Below are 22,526 nucleotides of genomic sequence, written 5' to 3' on the forward strand. Positions count from 1 at the left end.
CGCTGTTGGCGCTGAGCATGTGTGTGAGGTGGGGCTGCGCTTGACTGGACACTGGGTCTCAGACTGTGGCGCAGCTGACCTCCCAGAATCCACTGTGAGGCTCCGTCTGGGCTTCGGGACCTAGAAAGTCAGACAGAACACGGCATGCATTCTCAGATTTTTATTTCAATTTCCGTAGGAAGCTGCAATGGGCTCTCCAGGGGTATTTCCCTGAGCCCTGGTTCCCTTTGCAGCTCCCAGCTCTAGGTCCTTCAACGGTCGCTGGCTCCGTGGTCTCAGATGTCACACCACCAGTGATTTCCAGGCCCTGGCCACTCTCTGCTGTCTCTGTGATGGCCTCCATTCGGGTCCCTTCCACTGCCTTCGGCGGGATGCTCACATATTCCTCGCGTGATGAGGCCACACTGTCTTTGTCGTAAGCTTGGCTCTGACATTCCTGAAGAAAGAGCCGATCCTGCTGAGTCTCTTGGTGATGGAACCTGAACTTGCTGTAGGTAAGCTCCTGCCCGATTTGTGCGAGGTCCTGGACTCGTTGGTGATGGGAGCACGGCTGATGGCTTTGTGAGCAGTGCCCTGCTTGTTGTCCCCCGGGCTGCCGTGGCCTTTCTCCTTTTGGTCGTCTCTAGTGGCTCTCCGGCTGCCTGAGCCCGGGCCGGCTGCTTTTTGGATGGTCTTGTTCCCCGCAGTGCCCCCAGTGGCTGTGTTGGTTTTACTTGCTCCTGGACCCTTGCTGGCTGTGGCTGCTATGGCCGCGCTCTGCTCTTCGGGGGCAGGAGACTGGATCTCTGCCACGCTCAAAGCACCCGCTGCGGTGCCGCCTGCCACCCCTGCTGTCTCCACCTTTGTCGTTGCCCGCGATGCTGACTCTTTGTCAAGCACTGTAGGTTTTGCTTTGGCAGTGGCCACATCGGACATGGTATCGGGCTTGTGGGAGTCCAGTTGGATCCCCTCCCCGCCAGCAAAAGCTGCAGACCCGACCGCGGCCACCTCAGAGGGCGTGTGGAGGCTCCTGATGCTCACCTGGTCCTCATCCCACTCTCCTTGGAAATCCTCCACTGCCGGGCTCCTCCCGTCCTCCTCCTCCTCCTCGAACAGAGTCCTGCAGATCATGTCCCCGGCTGGAACAGCGTAGGTGCGGCTGTGACCGTCCAATGGTGGTCGCAGGAGGTAAATCAGCTCTTCCCAGTAGGCGAAGAGGTCTTCCTGCGCGTCCAGAGGGGCACACAGCTGCAGGTAGAAGGAGCGGCCAGTGGCAAACTTCACGCGCAGCTGTCGTTTGTCACGATCGTGCGTGGAGATCCTCACAAACTTCAAGGGAAGGAGCCTGGTGAGCTCTAAGGTCTTGGCAACCTTGTGGCTCTTCCCCTTGGTGGGCTGGCTGTGCTCAGCGTGCTGTTCACAGCCGGTGGCCCGTCGGGCCAGCAGCATGATGTCTGGGAGTGGGAGGACGGGGCTGGTGGATGCGATGCCCACGGTCACCGTGCAGTCACAGTTGTGCACGTCAATCACGTGTCCCCTCTTCGTGATCTGGATAAAGTCGCTCTCGAATATCGGCGCGTACTTGAATATGTCGTATTCGCCGTTGTGCAGTTGCTGCTGCAGCTCCCCCATGGTGCTTTTGAACAGGCCCAGCCCGGTGCTGCTCTGGGCCGTGTGATACGGGAGCAGAGAGTCCCCACTCATGGCTGTCTTCGATCACTGCCAGGCAGCGTGGTTAAGGCGGGCCCCTGGCTCTTCCCTCCCTCGGCCTAATGAGCTGAAGAGCAGAGCGAGCTGCGGTGCTCCTGTGTCACGCAGGCGGCCTTATGGCAGGTCTTCCAAGCCCAGCCCACAGGCCCCCACCTTTGCCTCAGGGTCTCCCAGAGGCAGGGGTGTGGGTAGGGGCACCGATGGTCACAGCGGGGACACTGTAGGGCGGCTGGACCCCAGGCTGAATCTCTTCAAGTGTGTAGAGAGGTATGGTAGGCTCCCCCTCGGCCTCAGCTCACTTCCGCTTCTGGGTTTTTATCTCCCCAAGCGGCTGTGAACGTCAGTCCTAGTGAGAGAAGTAACCACTTTCTCGGCCTAAGGCCCTGGCACAGCCTATTTATCCTCTGATGCCCTTTGTGACCTATCACTGTCACATAGCCCTTTGCCTCATCCCCCAGCTGCCCCGCCCCGCCCGCCCAGTGCAGGGCCCTCATCCTCTCCCAAACGCGCCATTGCCCCCGCGGAGGACAGGCCCATCCTGCCGGTGACTGAGGTGGCTACTAGAATAAAAATGTCTTCAACTGGGAAAATTTTGTGTGGGTCCTTTTTCTTTTCCTCCCCCAGATTTAGCTACTGGATGAAATCTATGGGAATGTATGATGATGGGCTAAATTTGAACCATTTAAGCCAATGGTTTAATTGTATTGAATAACGTAGAGCTGGCAGTGGCGATCCTTAGTCTGTCCTTTCATAACATCTCAGTAAACGTCGATGGTGATTTTTAATAATAACATTAAAAATTGGTAGGAGGAGGCAAGAAAAGATAGAGACAGACAGAAGACTACATTAACTATTTAGGGGTTCTGGCTGCTAAGATCAGGAAAGGAACCTCAGATCCAGAACTGCCCTCCAAGCCCAGAAACCGTGAGGTCTCACCAAAGATTTCTCTTCTTGTTTTTTTGGTTTTTTTTTTTTTTTTTTTTTCCCACTGCGTTGGGTCTTTGTTGATGCACGAAGGCTTTTTCAAGTTGCGGCAGGCGGGGGCTACCCTTCGTTGTGGTGTGCAGGCTTCTCATTGTGGTGGCTTCTCTTGTGGCAGAGCACGGGCTCTAGGTGTGCATGCTTCAGTAGTTGCAGCACGCGGGTTCTCGGGTAGGTGGGCTTCAGTCATTGTGGCGCGTGGGCTCAGTAGTTGTGGCTCCTGGGCTCTAGAGCGCAGGCTCAGTAGGTGTGGTGCACGGGCTGAGTTGCTCCACGGCGTGTGGGATCTTCCCTGACCAGGGATCGAACCCCATGTCCCCTGCATTGGCGGGTGGGTTCTTAATCACTGTGCCACCAGGGAAGTCCTCACCAGAGATTTCTATGAGACTTCTCTCCTGGACAGTTGCACGTGCAAGCCCCTTACCTGACTGAGTGAGATGGGTTGTAGTTTTTGATGATCAGCAAAGCCTAAGTAAATCAATGCCCACGTGGGAAGTCCTCAGTCATCTTTCAACTGCCCGTTCAAATGGTACCTCCTTTGAGGAGCCTCCCCTGAATTACCTAATCGAACCTATTCTTCCTTCCTCTGTGCTATTGTAGAATCTCATATGTGTCTCTTTTACAACATTAATCTTATTTTATTCAATTTTAGATTTACTGTATTATTTTTAAAATTTCATATTAATTTAGAATTATCTTGTCATTGTCTAGAAACCACAGTTGTCTTCAAATATGGTTGCATTAAATTTATAGGTCAATTTGGGGAGAATTGACATTTGATCATCTTAAACCTTCTAATCCATGCGGGTGATACTATCTAGTCTTTTATTTAAACATTTTAAATATCTCTCGGCTTATACAATGTATTATAAAAATTCACTGTAGATGTGTTGCACATCTTCCAGTAAATTTATCCCTAAATATTTGATGCTTTCTGATATTATTGTCAATGGGATTTGTAAGATTGTAATTTTCCAGTTGTTCGTGCTGGTTTATTGGTTTTTGTGTGTTGATCATGTGTCCTTTCACCTTGCTAAATTCACTTACTAATTCTAGTTTTGGTGTTTTTTTGTTTGTTTTTTTTTAAGGATTTCTTGGAATTTTCTCTGTAGACAATGATGCTGCCTGTAAAGAAAGTTTTACTTTTTCCTTTCCAAACTGTGTGACTTTTATTTCATGTTCTTGCTTTATGCATTAGCTAAAGGCTCCAGCCTAGAATTGAATAGATGGGTTAAGAGCAGTTATCTTTTCATTGTTCCCTCTCTCAGGGGAAATCTTCAATCTTTCACCATAAAGTATGTTGTTAGCTGTAGTTTTATTTCAGAATTGCCTTTTGTCAAGTTTAAGAAATTCACTTCTAGTTTTAGTTTTCTGGGCATTTTTATCGTGAAGGATTATTGGTGTTTTTCAAATGCTTTTTCTGCATCTATTGAGCTGAATACTTGATTTTTTTTTTTTTTTTTTTTTTTTTTTTCGGTACGCGGGCCTCTCACCGCTGTGGCCTCTCCTATTGCGGAGCACAGGCTCCGGACGCGCAGGCTCAGCGGCCATGGCCCACGGGCCCAGCCACTTCGCGGCATGTGGGATCTTCCCGGACCGGGACACGAACCCGCGTCCCCTGCATCGGCAGGCGGACTCTCAACCACTGCGCCACCAGGGACGCCCTGATTACTTGATTTTTAATCCTTCATTCTGTTAATGTGGTCAAGTACACTGATTGTTGTTTAGATGCTGAGTTGGCCATTCACTCCTGGGAAACCCCATGTGGTCGTGGTGCATTATTTGAACATATTGCTGGATTCAACTGGCCAGAATTTTGTCAGGAATTTTTGTATCTGTATTTATGAACGATGCCGGTCTGTGATGTTTTTCTTGAAGTGTTTTTGCCAGAATTGATATAAAAGCTTGATTTTAATTAAAATTTATTTTTTAATCAAACATATACATAATTTAAAATCATCAGATAGTGCTAGAAGGCTGATGGAGTAAGTAGCATTAGTTTCAACTACAGATAATTTGGAACGCCAAAGATTTGCACTTAAACAAGATATATATGTATTCTCATTTAAAAGCAGTCTGAAAGGAAGGGAGTCAAGCTGGTATGGCAGCTCCACTGTGTCATCAGAGACCTAGGCTCATTGTCTTTTCCTGGTTATCCTTAGGGTCACTTCATAGTCCAAGATGGCTGCTGGAGCCCCATTCATCAAGTCCATATTCCAGGCCATCAGCAAGAGAAAGGGGAAGGAAAGAGAAAGGTGGTCTGCCTCTCACTTTTACAGAGCCTTCCAGAAGTCCCACATGACCCTTCTAGTTATGTTTCTTTGGCCATCATTGTATCATATGACCACATCTAGTTGCAAGGAATGCAGGGAAGTGTAATCTTTTAGCTAGGTACATTGCCCAGGACTTACTGAGGAAGAAGAGGAGGATGGATACAAACATTATGCTGAGGCAAAAAGGCCAAGACACAAAAAGGGTACACACTGTATGATTCCATTTATCGGAAACTCTGGAAAAGCCAAATCTAATTTCTAGTGACATTACTGATTGCAGGTCAGGACTGAATGGGATGGGGCAAAAAGAAACTTTGGGGAATGATGGAAATGTTCTGTAACTTGATTACATGGGTGTATGAATTTGTCAAAATTCATCCAAATGTATACTTAAAATGGGTGCGTTTTTGTGTATATACTTCAATAAAGTTAATTTTTATAAGTTTGGAAAATCTCAGCAACCATAACAAAACTACTCTTAAATTTTGTTCATGTCCGTCATGTCTTCATTCGTTTGCTTACCTTTGCATGACTGAAATCAGAACGTACCTAATGACTTTGAATCTTGCTTTTTTCATTTAACATTACATCATAAAATTTTCCATATTGCTTCATTAATTTTCATAATCACCATTTTAAATGACTCTATAATCTTTTGGGAATTGAAAATGTAATCTATAATTACAGTAAAAAAAAAAAAAAACAAACCACAAACTAACTTCAGAGACCCCCTACACAGTAAGAGCTAACTCTTCCCCTGAACTCTGACCTTTAAGGCCCCTTACTTAGAAGTAGTGGACAATCCAGTTTCTAGTGTGTACATTCAGAAATATTCTATGCATATAAAGACAAGATGTGAACGTCTTTCGCTCTCCTTTTAGACATAACTAAGACAATACAAGATGCTTGCTTTTGCCCATAATACAGCTTGGTTACCATCTCATGTTCATACATCAAAAGGGGCCTTGTTCTTTTTAACCACTGCATGTATTCTACAGTGTACTGAACCAATATTGATAAGCACTTAGGGTTTTCCCAGGTTTTTTTTTTTCTGTTTCCCATACCACAAGATATAATGTTAAAGTTTTGACTCAGCTATCAATTTACAGTAGATGCCACATTCCAAAGGCAGTGCTAGCCTGTATGCAAAATGTACCACAAAAGTAGCTGAGAGCTTGTCACATGATCATTGAAACCTCTCAGCTAAGCTGAGGATATAAAAGGGTGGAGAGGGAAGAGATTCTGAAGGGATTTGGGAGGGCTTCCCCCACCCGTTAAGGTCAAGAAAGACTTTCTTCAACAGGTAACTCAAAGGGCTCAGTATACGTCCCTACAGTCAGGGGTCTGACTTCTGTCCAAGAAACACCGAGGAGGAAAGAAATACTAGAATGATCTCTTAAGGCTATAAAGTGGTGTGGCTCCTGCTGTGCTCATCCTGTGGGCTCAGGATTTTTCCAGAGAAAATTACACAAGTTTTCCCGTGCAGCAGTTGGCTCTAAGTCGGTGCCATCTACACCCCCCTCCCCCTCCCACTGGCTTCCTCTGGTCTGTCAGCTGGAGGCAAGGCCAGCTTTGACCTCTTTGCCCATGAATCACAACCTGTTTCTCTCATATGCTCAGCACAAGTCAGGGGCGGACAGGCCAGGACATCTGGATAAGGTCTGGGTCCAGTTCTCAGCCTGGCTCCTTGCCTTTGACCATTCTTCGGCCCCTAGCCCACCTACCCTGTGGGCTGGGCTGAAATAGAGACCCCGTGGGTCACTGTGCTGAGCCTGAAGGGCTTCTCTCTTCCTTCCTCCCACCTGCATCAAGACAGGTGCTTCTTCTCACCCCGCTGCTGCCCTCCCGGGAGAGCCTGCTTTCTGGGCTTCTTTCCCCTCATTTGCTCCTCTTGATCTAGAGGCCAGTTGCCAAGGTCATGACATGCACACACTCCCTACGTGATCTGTCCTTGCAGTCCTTGGGTTGTTCTCTCTCTGCTCCTCCCGCCCTCAACTCTGCCCAGGGCTGGCTGTCCCCAGAACAAGGCATACGCTCAGAGAAGACGAGCCCCTGTTAGCATCCTTGGGAGCAAAGCAAAATTCTGCAAGGAAAGTCACTGCCCATGAAGATAATATCCAACAAGGTGCTTCTCAAACTTTAATTTGCATTGGAAGCATCAGAGGATCTTGCTGAACCGCAGACCCTGACCCAGGATATCTGGATGATGAAAGTGTGCATCTCTAACAAGCTCCCACGTGATGCCAGTGCTGCTAGTCTGTGGACCAGACTTTGAGTGGCAAAGACTTAGGACATTCCAAAGCCAAAGTGATTTTTAAAAAGTCATTCTTTGGGGTCATCTCATAGGTAGAGAGAGCAAAGAGAATTAAAAATAAATTACTGGGACTGCCCTGGTGGTCCAGTGGTTGAGAATCCGCCTTCCAATGCAGGGGACGCAGGTTTGATCCCTGATTTGGGAACTAAAGATCCCACGTGCCGCGGGGCGACTAAGCCCGCACGCCACAACTAGTGAGACCGCGTGTTGCAACTACAGGGCCCATGTGCTCTGGAGCCCGCACACCATAACTAGAGAGAAGTCCACACGCCGTAACCAAAGATCCCGTGTGCTGCAACTAAGACCCGATGCAGCCAAAAATACATAAATAAGTAAATAAATATTTTTAAAAGATACATCCTCAAAAATAAATAAAATTAAAAATAAATTATTGAAATATTGTAAAGCACAAGGGCTTTTATTTCTTTCAAGGATACGTATTATCATGGAGTGGAGTGACAGAGGGCTAAAAAAGAGGGTCCTGTGAATCTGCCGCAACAAAGAGGGAAGCACTAAGATTCACAGGTCTGTTTTCCTGCTACATGTGAGGGCTTCGAAACAGCTTGAAAATGCCTGATTCTCACCCATAGACCAGGGTGCTATGACGGATTCTCTTATCCATTTTTTTTTTCTTGGCCATTTTTAGGGCGTTTTCTAACCCTCCTTGAGTGTGTTCTTATCTATGCATTGAACAAATGAACAAAGAATTGGATTAGTTTGCTAAGAAATTAGTTTCCTCACTGTACAAAAGTAAACTCTGGTCCCATCACTACGTTGTCACAAAGTCTGTGCACTGTTCAAGTTAATGATGCTTTCCCCAAACCTAAGCCAGGCTCACACCTGTTTCCTTCTATCGCCGCTGCTTGCCCATGGGTTGCTCGGGGTTACATGAATGTGTATTCCTGAGCAAGGCTGGGCAGTCACTGTTGCTGTCCTGCAAGGACAGCCAGAAACAGCTCTTCTGTGATCACCTCGCCCCGCCTGTGCCGGGTCGGGGTGGGGATGCAGGAGGATTGGCAGGGAAGCTAAGAGGCTGCTTTGAGAGGCTGCCAAGTAAAGTGCTGCACGGTTATCTCTGAGTCATCAGGGCAGGGACGAGCTTGGAGGAGTGGGGTTTTCCTGCCAGTATTGTGGTGTCTCTGGGTATGAGCAGATGCAATTGGCTGTGTGGACCGGCAACCAGCCCCGTGGCTACTGCCTCATTTGCATCATGATTTACATGGTTGGGTCTTAGACACTCATGGGTAGGCGTTTTTCTGAAAGGTTTAGACAGACACATGCTTTATGCCTATCTAGGCAAGTGAAGAGTTCTTTGGAGTGATGAGCAGATTTTTGGCTGTTTCTTAATTTGTGCATTTCTACCAGTGGTGCCAGCTGCTAATGCAGTGATAGCTGCACCTTATGAAAAGCTTCACGTGGGGCCCTTGGCATTGGAGAGGAGAGGCCATAAGGAGAACTGGTAAATACAGCCCTGGTTTTTGAGGAACTGACAGTCTGAGGCAGGAGGAGAAGCAAAGAAAGATCCTGAGAAATCATGAAGGAACTTCTGTGCAAATGGGTTTAGGAAGCACAAGGGCACGGGGCGGTGACCGTGGAGAGAGCAGAGGTGCTGCAGCCCTAGGGGGCGGGGGGAAGCAGAGGGGAATTCGCTGTGTCCTCTAGGGAGTTACTTAACCTCTCTAGGCTTTAATTCCCACCCCCATCCCCACATCCCACAGCGAAATCCCACAGCAACTGCCAGCTCAGTTGCTTGGAGGATTAAATGACAGAATGCATATAAGATGTCTGGAGCAGCACCTGCTGTCAGTGGCATCTGTCACAATTATTATTGTCAATAGGATGGAACCGCGGACCAACCATGATGCTGTCTTTCACATTTAGCCTTCCACTGTGAGGAAGGCCTGCCCTGAGCTCCCTCACTCCCTCAAACCTTGGGTTTTCCTTGGAATCGACAGCACCAGTGAATGGCTGGACAGAGGGCAAAGTGCCATCTGTGGCCACCAAACAGGATAGAACAGAATGAGGCTGAGAGGTCCACTTGAGGGTAAACGTCAGAAGTGCAACCTCAGGGACAGAGAGCATCACTCACTTTCTACCCCCAGCCAGCTGGCTGGAACGGGTTGGCGGACTGAGAGGTTGCATGATGAGTAGTTACGAGCATAGGGCCAAACCGGGTTCAAATCTCAGCACTGTCACCATTCATATCCCCTTGGGAAAGTGACCTTAACCTCGCTGCATCTCTGTTCCTTGATCTGTCAGATGGAAATAATCATAGTGTTGTTGTGAGAATCAGAGAAGTTAACACATACAAAGGGGTCAGAACAGTGTCTGGCATGGAGTCAACACACTATTCTTTAAAAAAAAATAAAAAATTATTTATTTATTTTGGCTGCACCGCGTCGGTATCTTTGTTGTGGCACGCGGGATCTTTAGTTGCGGCGCGTGGACTTTTAGCTGCAGCACGCATGTGGGATCAAGTTCCCCGACCGGGGATCGAACCTCGGCCCCCTGCATTGGGAGCGCGGAATCTTACCCACTGGATCACCGGGGAAGTCCCTGCTATTCTTATTTAGCAGAGATCCTTGGGTATGACGTTCTGGGTTTTGTCCCTCTGCGATAATTTTTGGGGAGGGGGCTGGCCTGTGTATGGTAGTGTGAGGGGGGGCTGTGGCGGCAGAGGACTGAAGACACCCAGGTGGGCAGGCAGAGCCCTGCCTTTGCCCTGGTCTGTGGGTTGTCAGGGAAGGGGAGGATAAGGCTGCTTGCCAGGAGGGAGGAGGATGTGCTTGTCCAGGGTCTTAAAGTTCCTTTAAAGGACTCTAACGAATTTTCTAGGAACATCCATGAGGAGCTCGGGGCCCTGCCCAAGGTGTCATCTCCTCTTGCAGGTGGAGAATGGCTGTGTCTCCATGACCCTTCTGGGGCACCATGCCCACCAGCTGCAGCCTCTGCTTCCCAACCCGCCAGCAGCCCCTCAGCCCAGGCACTGGTGCCTAAACCTTACCCTGGCAACATCTGACTTTTCCCACCACTACTTTCCCCTCTTTCGTGTTCCTTCTTTACTGAAACAAAACAAACAAACAAACAAACAAGCAAAAAAACCCTTGTTGTGTCATATCTAGTCTTGTAAGTCACTTTAGGTTGCTCTTGGAATAGGCAGAGTATAAATAAATAAACTTGTTCCTGGAGTTCTCGTTTACCTTTCTTCAAGTTTTTACAGCAGTGATTTTCAAACATTTTTTTCAGAGAAATCTCCCCTCCTCCGCTTTTTTTTTTTTTTTTTTTTTTGATGTGGACCTTTTTCTTAAAGAAGATGTTGGGTGTAGGAGTTTATTAATTTATTTTATTTATTTTTGCTGTGTTGGGTCTTCGTTTCTGTGCGAGGGCTTTCTCTAGTTTGGCAAGCGGGGGCCACTCTTCATCGCGGTGCGCGGGCCTCTCACTATCGCGGCCTCTCCTGTTGTGGAGCACAGGCTCCAGCCGCGCAGGCTCAGTAATTGTGGCTCACGGGCCCAGCCGCTCCGCGGCATGCGGGATCCTCCCAGACCGGGGCTCGAACCCGTGTCCCCTGCATTAGCAGGCGATTCTCAACCACTGCGCCATCAGGGAAACCCGATGTGGGCCGTTTTTAAAGTCTTTATTGAATCTGTGACAATATTGCTTCTGCTTTATGTTTTGGGTTTTTGGCCATGACGCATGTGGGATCTTAGCTCCCCGACCAGGGATCAAACCCACACCCCCTGCACTGGAAGGCAAAGTCTTAACCACTGCACTGCCAGGGAAGTTCCGAGAAATCCTTTAGAAAAATTTTTTTTAAAATTTTTGGCTGCATTGAGTCTTCCCTGCTGCTCACGGGCTTTCTCTAGTTGCGGCGAGCGGGGGCTCCTCTTTGTTGTGGTGCGCAGGCTTCTCATTGTGGTGGCTTCTCTTGTTGCGGAGCATGGGTTCTAGGCGTTTGGGCTTCAGAAGTTGTGGCGCACGGGCTTAGCTGCTCCACGGCATGTGGGGTCTTCCTGAACCAGGGCTCGGACCCGTGTCCCCTGCATCGGCAGGCGGATTGTTAACCACTGAGCCACCACGGAAGCCCCCGAGAAATCCTTTTTCAAAAATGAAATATTTCGGGCTTCCCTGGTGGCGCAGTGGTTGAGAGTCCGCCTGCCGATGCAGGGGACACGGGTTCGTGCCCCGGTCCGGGAAGATCCCACATGCCGCGGAGCGGCTGGGCCCGTGAGCCATGGCCGCTGAGCCAGCACGTCCGGAGCCTGTGCTCCGCAACGGGAGAGGCCACGGCAGTGAGAGGCCCGCGTACCGCACACACACACACAAATAAATAAATTCAAAAAGAAAGAAAGATTTCATAGAAGCTCTACATATATTATATATACCTCGGGTATTGTGGGCTCGGTTCCAGATCACCACAATAAGGTGAATATTGCAATAAATCGAGTCTCACAATTTTGGGCGTTCCCCAGTGTATATAAAAGTTAACCCTGGTGGTGCAATAGTTAAGAATCCGCCTGCAAATGCAGGGAACACGGGTTCGAGCCCTGGTCCAGGTAGATCCCACATGCCGCTGAGCAACTGAGCCCGTGTGCCACAACAACTGAGCCTGTGCTCTAGAGCCCGCGAGCCACAACTACTGAGTCCACGTGCCACAAGTACTGAAACCCACGCGCCTAGAGTCCGTGCTCCGCAACAAGAGAAGCCACCGCAATGAGAAGCCTGCCCGCCGCAATGAAGAGTAGCCCCTGCTCGCCGCAACTAGAGAAAGCCCGCAAGCAGCAAAGAAGACCCAATGCAGCCATAAGTAAATAAACAAATTTATTTAAAAATAGAGAGAGAGAGAAAATAAAAATTTATTAAAAATATTTTATCACTAAAAAGTGCCAAAATAATTACAATAGTAACATCAAAGATCACTGATCACAGATCACCATAGTGTAATAATAACAAAAAAGTTTGAAATATTACAAGAATTACCAAAATGTGACACAGAGACATGAAGCGAGCAAATGCTATTGGAAAAATGGCACCAATAGACTTGCTTGATGCCAGGTTGCCACAAACCTTCAGTTTGTAAAAAACACAATATCTGTGAAGCGCAATAAAGTGAAGTGCAATAAAAAATAAAATGATATATATATATACGTGTATATATATATATATACATATGTATGTATATATACATATATATATCCATATATATGTGTATATATATATATCTTGCTCAGTTAAAGCAGGAGAAGGACCCCGAGCACCCAGGCCCTGGCCGTTCCCTTTTTTTGAGGCATCCTTACCAAGCCTTAGCTCTGGGGATCCCTGTTTGTAAACCACCAGTCTGCTCCATGGAAAACATGCTGCAATACTTATTATGTCATTTTGATGCAAAAAATAAGGAAGTGAGATGGTTTCTTATGACCTTTTGGACAATTTGCTAACTAGTGGTGGAATGCTAAAGAATGAAATGCTAAAGAATTCACTAGTATCTAACAGAAAAGAACTGTGAACGAAAGCAAGTCTTGGGGTTTGCCTGGTGGCGCAGTGGTTGAGAATCCGCCTGCCGATGCAGGGGACACGGGTTCGTGCCCCGGTCCCGGAAGAGTCCACATGACGCGGAGCGGCTGGGCTTGTGAGCCATGGCCGCTGAACCTGCGCGTCCAGAGCCTGTGCTCCGTGACGGGAGAGGCCACAACAGTGAGAGGCCCGTGTACCAAAAAAAAAAAAAAAAAGAAAAGTCTTATTGACTCTTCTGTTATAAAAGATAATCATTGTGAGTTTAAGTAACAATTTGGTCTTAAATATTACTGATGGAATGTCACAGTTAAATGTGGCTCCTTCATGTGAAATGTAGAAGAAAAACTTCAGAAGTCATGATGGAACAGAGGTTTAACTGATAACTGACACAACATCTCTATCAGCTGCCTCTGTCTCCCCCATACCAGTGAATTCCCCATTCCTCAAAATGCCTCCACTTTCCAGTCTCCCTCCTTAAAGAGGGTTTAACCCTCTTTCTTCTCAACTCCCAACTCCATGAAGCCTCTTGTAACCTACCTAGTCCAAACCTTGTAGCACTATGTCAAGCACAGGCTGCTCTGAGTTAGGATGCGGGCCTGGCTCCCCCAGGGAGGGGATAACGTGGTGTCTGAATCACTTTGCACTTAATGGTCAGCCTACACTAGGGCAGTGGCACCAAATAACTGCCACCGTTATGCTCTAATTCTGCCTGGTACCTAACACAGTGCCAGCTTCTAAAATAATTCAAACTTTTACGGCCGTGTTGGTATAAGTCAAATATATTAATATCATATGTCAAAACATCTTCTTCAGACCTAAAATTAATTTTTTTCTTCTGATTAAAAAAAAATTGCAGCATTTTTGTGAGTCTCCCAAAATTCTGTAGTACTTGGTACTCGGCAGGTATATAAGACTGCTGCTTGCTAGCTATGTGGACTGGGCAATTTACTTAACTTCTCTGGGTTTAGTTTTCTCATTTGTAAAATGAGGATAATAATAGGACCCAATTTGCCAAATTAAATGTTATCTATCACTTGTTTTGCACAGTTAAAAACTGGGAAGCACAAAGGAGAAAATCTTAATTTCTTCTTGTGCTCTGATCCAACCTCAAATCTAGTGTTTCACTGTACTCTTGGCAAAAACAGACTTCCTATTTCAAAGGAAAAGCACCACAAAAAACAAATGAAACCAAACCAAAAGCCCTTTCTGAGACATCCAAGGACTCTTGCCAAGCACCAGCTTGATGAGTTCATAGTAAATGAATCAGAGACACACGCTTTAGATTTCCCTCTCAAAGTCCCAAGAGAGAAACAGGAAGGTGAGGATTTGAGAGAGCTCCTGGCTGTGCCAGCCCCACTCCACCAGCTGAGCGAGAGATCAGAGTGTCCAAGAGCCCCTCAGACATCCTTCCCCTGGGCTCAACTCACATTTCTCATTTGAATGTGTCCTGTCCCAGAGAGTAGATGCCATCGAGGGGCCCTGACAAGAAACCAGATAGTAAACACGGCACCCCAAACCCACTATTTGGTTATTGCTTAATCCTCCACCTCTATTCCGTCCATTTCTAGCTGCAGACAGGTAGGATTTCTAAGAAAGATCTGGGGGTGGAGGTGGTGGATTGGCTCTCTGTGGGTGATGTTCTCCAGGAAACTCAGCTAGCTTCCTGAAAGATGTCATACACTGGAATGTTCTCAGGGGCTGGCAGGGGAACCCTGGAATGACTCAAGTGAGGACCTGAACCAGGAAAGGGTGGGTTATGGCCTACAACCACACTCTCCTCTCACTTTGTCAAACTGCGTCCATTTTACTCACAGCTTTATCTCCTACCCCAATAACCAGGAAGACTTCCTAGATGAACTAGAAGCCATTTCCACCCCAGGTCCCGCTCACACCTCCAACACCCTCATTTGCATATGCCGTTAGATTTTATTGACAGCTGAGTGATCTGTGAATAGCTTCAGCAGGGTCCACTAATGGAATGCAATGAGTTGGATCGCAGCTTTTAAAAAGATCGGCTCGACATCCAGTTTGGTTGAGCCCCCCCCCCCACCAGAGCCAATTTGTCAGAAAGTCAGTCAATACACGTGGAGTGATCGTGCACTGCTAGCAAGTCCTTTTGCCAAGCACTGGTTAGTGCAAGACCGAGACAGATGTTAAAGAAAGACCTGACCCTGACTCCTAGAGATGGAGAAGTCAGGAAAAATATAAACGGAAGCCACCAAGAACTCCAGACGCAAACATCTACAACCTGACTTGTTAACCTGTGTGGTCATGCCCAGCAGAGGTAAGTGTTCCCCACTGTCTTAATCTGGCTAAGGGTCTAGAGGCGGCTTCTTCCTCTCTGCCCAAGCAGGCCTTTATATGGAGCACACAGTATCTCCAATCCTAAGTGGAAACAAAACAAGTTTGGCACTACCGCTCACCCGCTCTAGGCATCCCCCCAGCCCCAGGAAGCAGGAGGGGCTTCCTGCCTAGAGGAGAGTAAAAGGCTCTCATCACTCAAAACTGGGCACCACGCATCCCACAGCAGAGAAGGGGAGCACTCAGCAGTTGCATCAGCAGATCTGTGTAAGAACCCACCACCTGGAGAAGACAACATGAATGCAGAATTGTAGCTGGAGGCTGTGGTTTGCAGTGACCACTGTGACCCACTGTAATTATCATACACCAGGAGAGGGCCTGTGCTGGGCGTTTTGGAGCACAGAGATATATAAGACAGCTCTCTGGCCTTGGGACATCCTATATGAAGAGTCAACCAAAAGCACAAGGTTGTCTGCATTCAATGCCAAATGGCTGATGTGCACAGTGTATCAGAGGAAAAGAAATAATAATGGTAACATTTATTGAGCGCTTCCCATGTGTCAGAGTGCTATTCTAAATGGTTTATATATACTTTATTTTTCCAACAACCCGTAAGGTGGGTACTAGTAGTATTCTCATTTTATTGATGAGAAAAGTGAGGCTCAAGGAGATTAAAGAATTCATTTGGTGTCACATGATTTTTAATGGTAGATCCAGGATTTGAACTCAAAATTCCACTTCCACAAGCGTGTTTTTCTTAAGAGATGGGAAAGGACTCTGGGAATGAGAGGTAACAGAAGGCACAGGACTCTGACTCTTTTTTTTTTTCTTTTTCTTTTTTTTTTTTTTTCTGTGTGTGTGTGTGTGTGTGTGTGTGTGTGTGTCTGTGTGTGTGTGTGTGTGTGTGGTACGCAAGCCTCTCACTGCCGTGGCCTCTCCCGTTGCGGAGCACAGGCTCCGGACGCTCAGGCCCAGCGGCCATGGCTCACGAGCCCAGCCGCTCCGCGGCATGTGGGATCTTCCCGGACCGGGGCACGAACCTGTGTCCCATGCATCGGCAGGCGGACTCTCAACCACTGCGCCACCAGGGAAGCCCTGACTCCTATTTCTGTTACTTATTTTTGATATAGACAGGGAAATTCAATGGCTGAGTTTTAAAGTAGGAGCATGCCTTAACAGTCGAGAGATCGTTTCTGATGTTTAGTTTTGCAATATTTAAATTCCTCAACTTGTGAGCATGGTTTTAAATTATATATTCAGTATCTTGTAATAATTCTCTCTATATATATGAATCACTTTGCCGTACACCTGAAACAAACACGATATTTAAAATCAACTATATTTCAATTATAAAAAAATTATAAAGTGCGAGAGCAGTGGGCTGGGACTGGCTGGCTGGCTGGGAAGGGGAGGAGCTGAGGGGCAAAGAGGAAGGGAGGGCCGGGAGGGAGAAGCAGCTCTCCTGGGGGCTGCCTGCGTGTCGCTGCGGAGTCCCAGGCTTGCCTCTGCATCCTGCGCTCCCTGATGCGGCCTCCGTGTCACAGGCGGGACGGAGGACGGAGGGGAGGGGCATCCCGGTCGGGTGGGCGTGGGAGAGCGTCCTCAACAACCTCTTTCTTCCTCCTTGGGGTCGAGTCGTTCGCGAGGCAGCTCTCTTATCCTGGTGGGTCCCGTCCCGCAAGGGTCCCGGGTCCTGACCCTCGGTCCTCGGAGACCGTGTCAGGCAGGACCCAGAGTCTCCTGAACCACAGCGCCATCGTGTGGCCGCTGACAGGTGCCTCTGGGGCTCCTCTGGCTCCGCTCTCCCGCGCTCTACCCACCTGTGCTGGTGGGTTTCAGTTGGCTGTCTTCTGGGGCAGGGAGGCGAGAGGGAAAGTGGGCCTGCCTGCCGAGGCCGGGAGCAGATTTGCCTGGCTCTGAGAACTGGCTTCTCAGAGCGTAGCATATTGGAAGGAATGATCATTAGAGCTGGGCGGGCCAGAGCCCTGCCCCCCTTGCTTAGGAGCTTTTGTCCCTGAGCCTCTTGGGGCCTCAGTTTTCCCATCTGTTAAAGGGGCATAATCATACCTGGTGGAAGATAAATCGCGAAGCCTCTAGAAGCCTCCACCTCCTGCAAGCGGTGGGAGCTCAACGTGTCATTGATGGTGCCATAATCCTCAGTCACCCCAACAGGTCTCAATGCTGCTGAGACTCAGGCTTGGCAGACGGCAGGTGTTCGGGGTGCAAACCACTAGGAATGCCTTCTTAGTGCCAGCTTAATAGTGGGATAGCCCCAGGGCTAAATATTTGCCTATTCTCATAAAAGATAACAGTCCAGTTGGTCTTGCAAACCACATAGGAACAGCTGGCTAATCTGTTCACCAGCCCAGGGGAATGCTCCGTCTTCACCATTTACTTCTGCCTCCCACGTCTGCCCGAGGGAAGCCCTCTGGGAACAAACACATCCCACTTCTGAGAGGCACTGCAGTTGCAGTGGTGAGGGGGAGGCAATAATGCAGGGGATCCCGCAGACCCAGAGTTCACTTGCCGGGTGAGGACCTGGGGCAAGTCACTAACTTCTCCAAACCCCTGTCTCTCACCTGTGAGTCAGACATCTTAGCTCCCAATTCCTTAGGCTTTGTGGAATTAAATGAGGTATTCATGTGAAACGCTTAGTACACTGGATTTAGTATGTATTAACAACACCAGAGAACTTATTAAAATACTAGTAACCGGGCTCCACCCTGAGTTTCTGAATCAGTATATCTGGGGTGAGGCTCAAGAGTGTGCATTTCTAATTTGCATTTCACGAGATGCTGCTACAGTCTGTCCCAGGACCAAACTTTGAGAAGGACTAATCTCGCATATACTAGACCTGCAATTCATGTTCACGGGGACTCCCCAGCCATCCAAGTACAAATCAAAAGGGAGAATGACAAGATATGGGGGAATGTGAACCCAAACCCTATCAAGCAAAAGCTGCAAGCCCAACATCCAGCTAGTAGTAAGAAGAGTTCCATTTAACAAACGTAAATTGAATGTCTTCTCTCCATTGCTTCCATATGCTCCGTTGGACAGTGCTTTGCTCACATGCACCGTCTCATTTGATACTCATCCTAGCCTTCTGAAGTGTGTGACGATCAGGAGGAAGGGGCTCTCGGAGAGGTCCAGTGATTGCTGAGGGCACAGAGCTCTGGAAGGCAGAGCACAGTCAGCTGGTGCCGGCTGGCTATGATGGGGGCCCTTTCAAGCTGCCTCTCAGACACCTGAGCATGCTTGGCCGAGGCTGGGTGGGCCCCTGTGAACCTGCCTCGGGCCCTGCCCTCTGACGGCTTCTGTCCCGTCTGAATTCCCATCGCGAGCACACTCTCTTAGCCAGCTGAGTCTGCTCTGGGGCCAAGGGCCGAATCACCTCGCCCTTGCCAGTCTCATTGGCTCTGCCTCTCTTCTCACCCACAGGACACTTTGTCCTTCTAAGAGTGTGGCATGTGTCCTCACCTCTGGCTGTTTGCTCTGGGCTCCAAGGCTCCTAGCAAAAGGAGGAGGTCCTCAGGGTTTGGGGTAGAACCAGTAGGCCGTCCCTTGGCAAGCAGCACATACCAGGCCCTGCAGGTCTCAGAGGGAGTCCTCCCTTCCCTATCTTGGGCATCTGAGAGGCTGCAGAGACCCAGCCATAGCAACACCCCAGGAGCGAGCCACCTCGAGAGGCTCAGATGGAGGTGCTGCTCTCCCCCACTCAGCCTGGGTCGGGGAGGGAAGGGGCTCTAACTGCACGGACTTCAGGATGCCAGGGTTCCCTCCTCCAGGCCCAAGATCCATTTGTTTTTATGGTTGCTGGAGGGAACAGGGGCTTGAGAGCAAAAGGCCGTCATCTGAACCAACGCTGGGTCTCTGCTACCGAAATAGCTGTGTGGTCTAAGGAAGTCGCAATGTCTTCGCCTGCATTTGTTTCCTCCTTTGCAAAGAGCTGAGGAGGACCCGCCTCCTAGGGCTGCTGGGCGGGCTGAATGACATCGGTGTGTTCCAGCTGCTGGCACCTAATGAGCAGTGAATAACCCCATCTTCCTTCCTTTGGTGAGCCTGTTCCTGAAGGTACACAGGCCGTGAGACAAAGACCCCACCTGCTAGGAGCTTCTACCCCACAGTCTTGCCCAAACAGGGCAATGGCAGGAGGTCTGAGACTGGACCCGGCTGGGGGCATTGGGTTCAGGAGGTTGAGGCTGCTGGTCCAAGGGATGGGCACCCAGTGTGTGAGCTCTGCAGCTGGGTGACTGAAGCCTGCTCCGTGCCAGCTGGCTTGAATCAGAGCTAATGGCCTGCTAATGGTTTTCAGAGCTTTGCCTTGGAGGTGTGGAGAGCCGTGTGACTCACTGAGAGCCCCGTGTGGCTCACTGCCGTGGCAGCCGGTGCGACTGGAGGCTCTTCCATCCAGCAGCCTCTGCTCTCAGCACCTTTCGTTTCATGTTCCTTCATTTATATTTATTCATTCTGCAAACACTAGTCAGGAACCCAGAATGTGCTTGGCCCTGGGAGCACAGGCCCGGCTGAGGAAGACAGACTTGAAGGGGGGAAGGACTGAAGGTGGGTGACCTCCCACCCATCACCCCCTCTCCTCATCAGGCTCTGAGTGGCGGGGGGTGGATGAGTCAGAGCTTTCCTCCAGGCTCCCGAGGCTCACCCCCTTTCTCATGGGGTCACAGGAAAGGCCTGATGAAGGAGAAGTGTTTGAGGTTAATTGTGCTGAACTTGGCTCCTGAAGGGATGTGGGATGGGGAAGGAGGAAGCATGGAAGATAGTGCCCGGGGGACCAAGAGAAGGTACCACTGACAGCTGCGGCCATAGAACTGGCTTGGAAGGGGAGAAGATCAACTTGGTTTCAGTTTGTTTTCTTGAGTTTCTTTTCTTTTAGAAGATGAAAAGGGAGTCAAGAAGCCCAGTGTGAGGATCCTGGGGGATAAAAGTGAGGACGGAGAAAGGGTAAATGAAATGCTTCCTTGGCCCCAGCTCCCTCGAGCCTTCCTTCCCGGTTTCTCTGTCTCTAGCATCTCCCCTCTTCCTCTGGCCATCCTCTCTACCCTCTTGTCTCTTCAGTGCCTCTCCATCCCAGACTACCTCTGAAGCTCCCAAGGAATAACTGAAAAGTACAGCGACCGCCAAAATTGCTTCCCCGGCCCTGGCTCCACCTCTGCATCTGCTGTCCAGATTTTGCTTCAAAGTTCTGCCCGCCACTCACAACCAGAAAAGAAGTACTGATTAGAAAAGAAAAAGAAGTTGGGAATTTGAGTTGGAAAGTGGAAGGAGCAAGGGATCTCTTTCATATTCAGCTAATGGCACTGTGGCTAGTGAGCTGTAGTGGGACATCAATACCAACTCCAAACCCCACTCACATACTGCTGAACTGAGGTCTGAGTAAAGGCTAACTGATGGATGGTGACAGTGAAGTGACTTGTCTAAGGGTATTCGATAAAGACTAGTTCTTCTCTCCCTCTCCTCCTCCAAATTTCCTGGAGGTCCCAGGACATTCCTAAGACCCTCCCCCCCCCATCTTCTCTGTGGCCTTAAACTAGCTTCTAACCGCTTGTCCAATTGCCGGAGCCTAGAGGCGGTTGGGAGCTTTGGAGTAACGAGCCTGGCCTCTTACTAGCTGTGGGAACTTGGGAAGTACTTAACTTCTCAGAGTCTCAGTTTCCTCATCTTAAAAAGGGGGGCAATAATATCTACCCAATGGGATGCTGTGAGGATTAAATGAGATCATGAGTTTGAAGGGCTTAACATGGTACCCAGAAGGGAGTATGTTCTCAATATGTGTCAGTCAATAATGATTCCAATAAAATCTCTACTTGGATGACCTACGAGTACCTTACACTCAGTATTGCTTGCCCACAAACCAGCTCCCTGGCCTCACTTTCTAGTTCCCTTACTGGAGTTAGCATTCCTCCTACATGTCCTCGGTGGTCTGGTCACCTGGATTCTATTCTGTTCTTTCCTCGTGTGAACTTTCTACCATCTCCTCATGCCCAAGTTCAGCCTTTCGTTATGTTTTCCCTGGGCCCCCTGACATCAGCGCTCCTGTTCAATCCCTCTCCACAGAGCCACCAGATTTAGCTTTTGGATTATGTCACTCTCTTCCTCAGGAACCTCCGGTGACTCCCCAGTGACCACTACTAATGTAACTACACACTCCTCACCCTGACGGTTCAGGTCCTCCACACTATGGCCTGATGCACCCCACGCCCCTCCTCCCTGTCCTTTCCCTCTCCCAACTCTTCCCCTCGGATGGGACATCACTGTCCCCACCACCCTCTTGCTCCCCAGGGTATGCTCTGTCAACAGAACAGATTGTAGAGACTATCCTAGGCAAAAAAAAAAAAAAAAAAAAGGAATCTTTTGATGCTACCCTCAACCCACCAGTACACTGGTCTACTCAGTCAAGATTCTCCAGAGGAACAGATTTATATATAGAATATATGTTATTTTGGAAAACAGTGAAATTTAATGAATCAGTATATCAGGATGTTTCAGCTGCAAATAACAAAACACTTGGAATAAAGAACTAAATGACCGGGCTGATTAATCACAGCAAACCTGCAGGTCAGAGACAGGTGATGCCAGGATTGGTGTGGAATCTCTGAGAGATCATCAAGGACTCAGGCCCTTCCACCTTCTCTCTCTGCCTTCTTCACGGCTGCCGCGGTCTTCCCTCATGGCGGCAAGATGGCTGCAGTGGATCCAAGCTTCCATTCTCATGTAGCAGCTTCTCAAGTAGGAAGAAAAGGGGTAAGGGTGAAATCAGTGAGGAAAAGCTTTCTCAGAGCTCTAGTAGCTTCCTTCTGGGTCTCTGGTCAGAACTGGGTCACAGGTCTAATCTTCAACCAATCACTGGACAAAGGGATGGGACGGACCAATCATGATACATCTACCTGGGCCTGATGGATGTACGAACAATTGAAAACTTGGGATTCTGTTAGCAAGAAAGGTTTGAAGCAGCTGTTTGGTGGGTTACACTGTTTCTTTCAGGAGAAAGAAACAGTGTCTGGCTGTTGTAGCCAAAAAGGGAATTTATTGGGAAGAAAATATAGGGTGGGGCCTGGAGGAAATAGGCAGAAAACAGCAGGAGCTTTTGAAATAAATGCTTTTCAGCCAGAATGGCCTGGTACAGACCCCTCATCACTGGGAAAGAATTCTAGTGCCTCTGTGCCTTGCGTCACTTGTTCAAGACAAGTCTTGGCAGAAGTAGCGTATTGAATCAGGCTGGGGTTCAGGTCTATGACCTGGACACCTGGGTGCAGAGAGGAGCACCTGGCCTGTTTAGTCTCCCAAGTAGCCACCTACCAAGACCTTATCCAATGGGAGATTCTCATCCAATAGGAAAGAGGAGTTGGAAGCTGCACAGACAACACAAAGCCAGACAGCACAGCTAATATCCAGGAATTAGAAAAGCCTCTGTGAAGCCTGTGGCTTGGGAGATGCAGTCC

General features: G+C 48.8%; 1 protein-coding gene across 1 annotated transcript; it reads right to left on the reverse strand.

Annotated features, from left to right (window-relative positions):
- Positions 1 to 747: 747 nt before the first annotated feature.
- LOC131763798 (Golgi-associated RAB2 interactor protein 4-like) lies at positions 748 to 1,683 on the reverse strand (the record flags this gene model as incomplete). Its single annotated transcript, XM_059076428.1, has 1 exon — positions 748 to 1,683. A coding segment is annotated over exon 1 (936 nt), but the record flags the coding sequence as incomplete, so codon positions are not given.
- Between the last annotated feature and the right edge of the window lie 20,843 nt (positions 1,684 to 22,526).

The sequence above is a fragment of the Kogia breviceps genome, chromosome 1 (genome assembly GCF_026419965.1).
Source record: "Kogia breviceps isolate mKogBre1 chromosome 1, mKogBre1 haplotype 1, whole genome shotgun sequence".
Lineage (NCBI taxonomy): Eukaryota > Metazoa > Chordata > Mammalia > Artiodactyla > Physeteridae > Kogia > Kogia breviceps.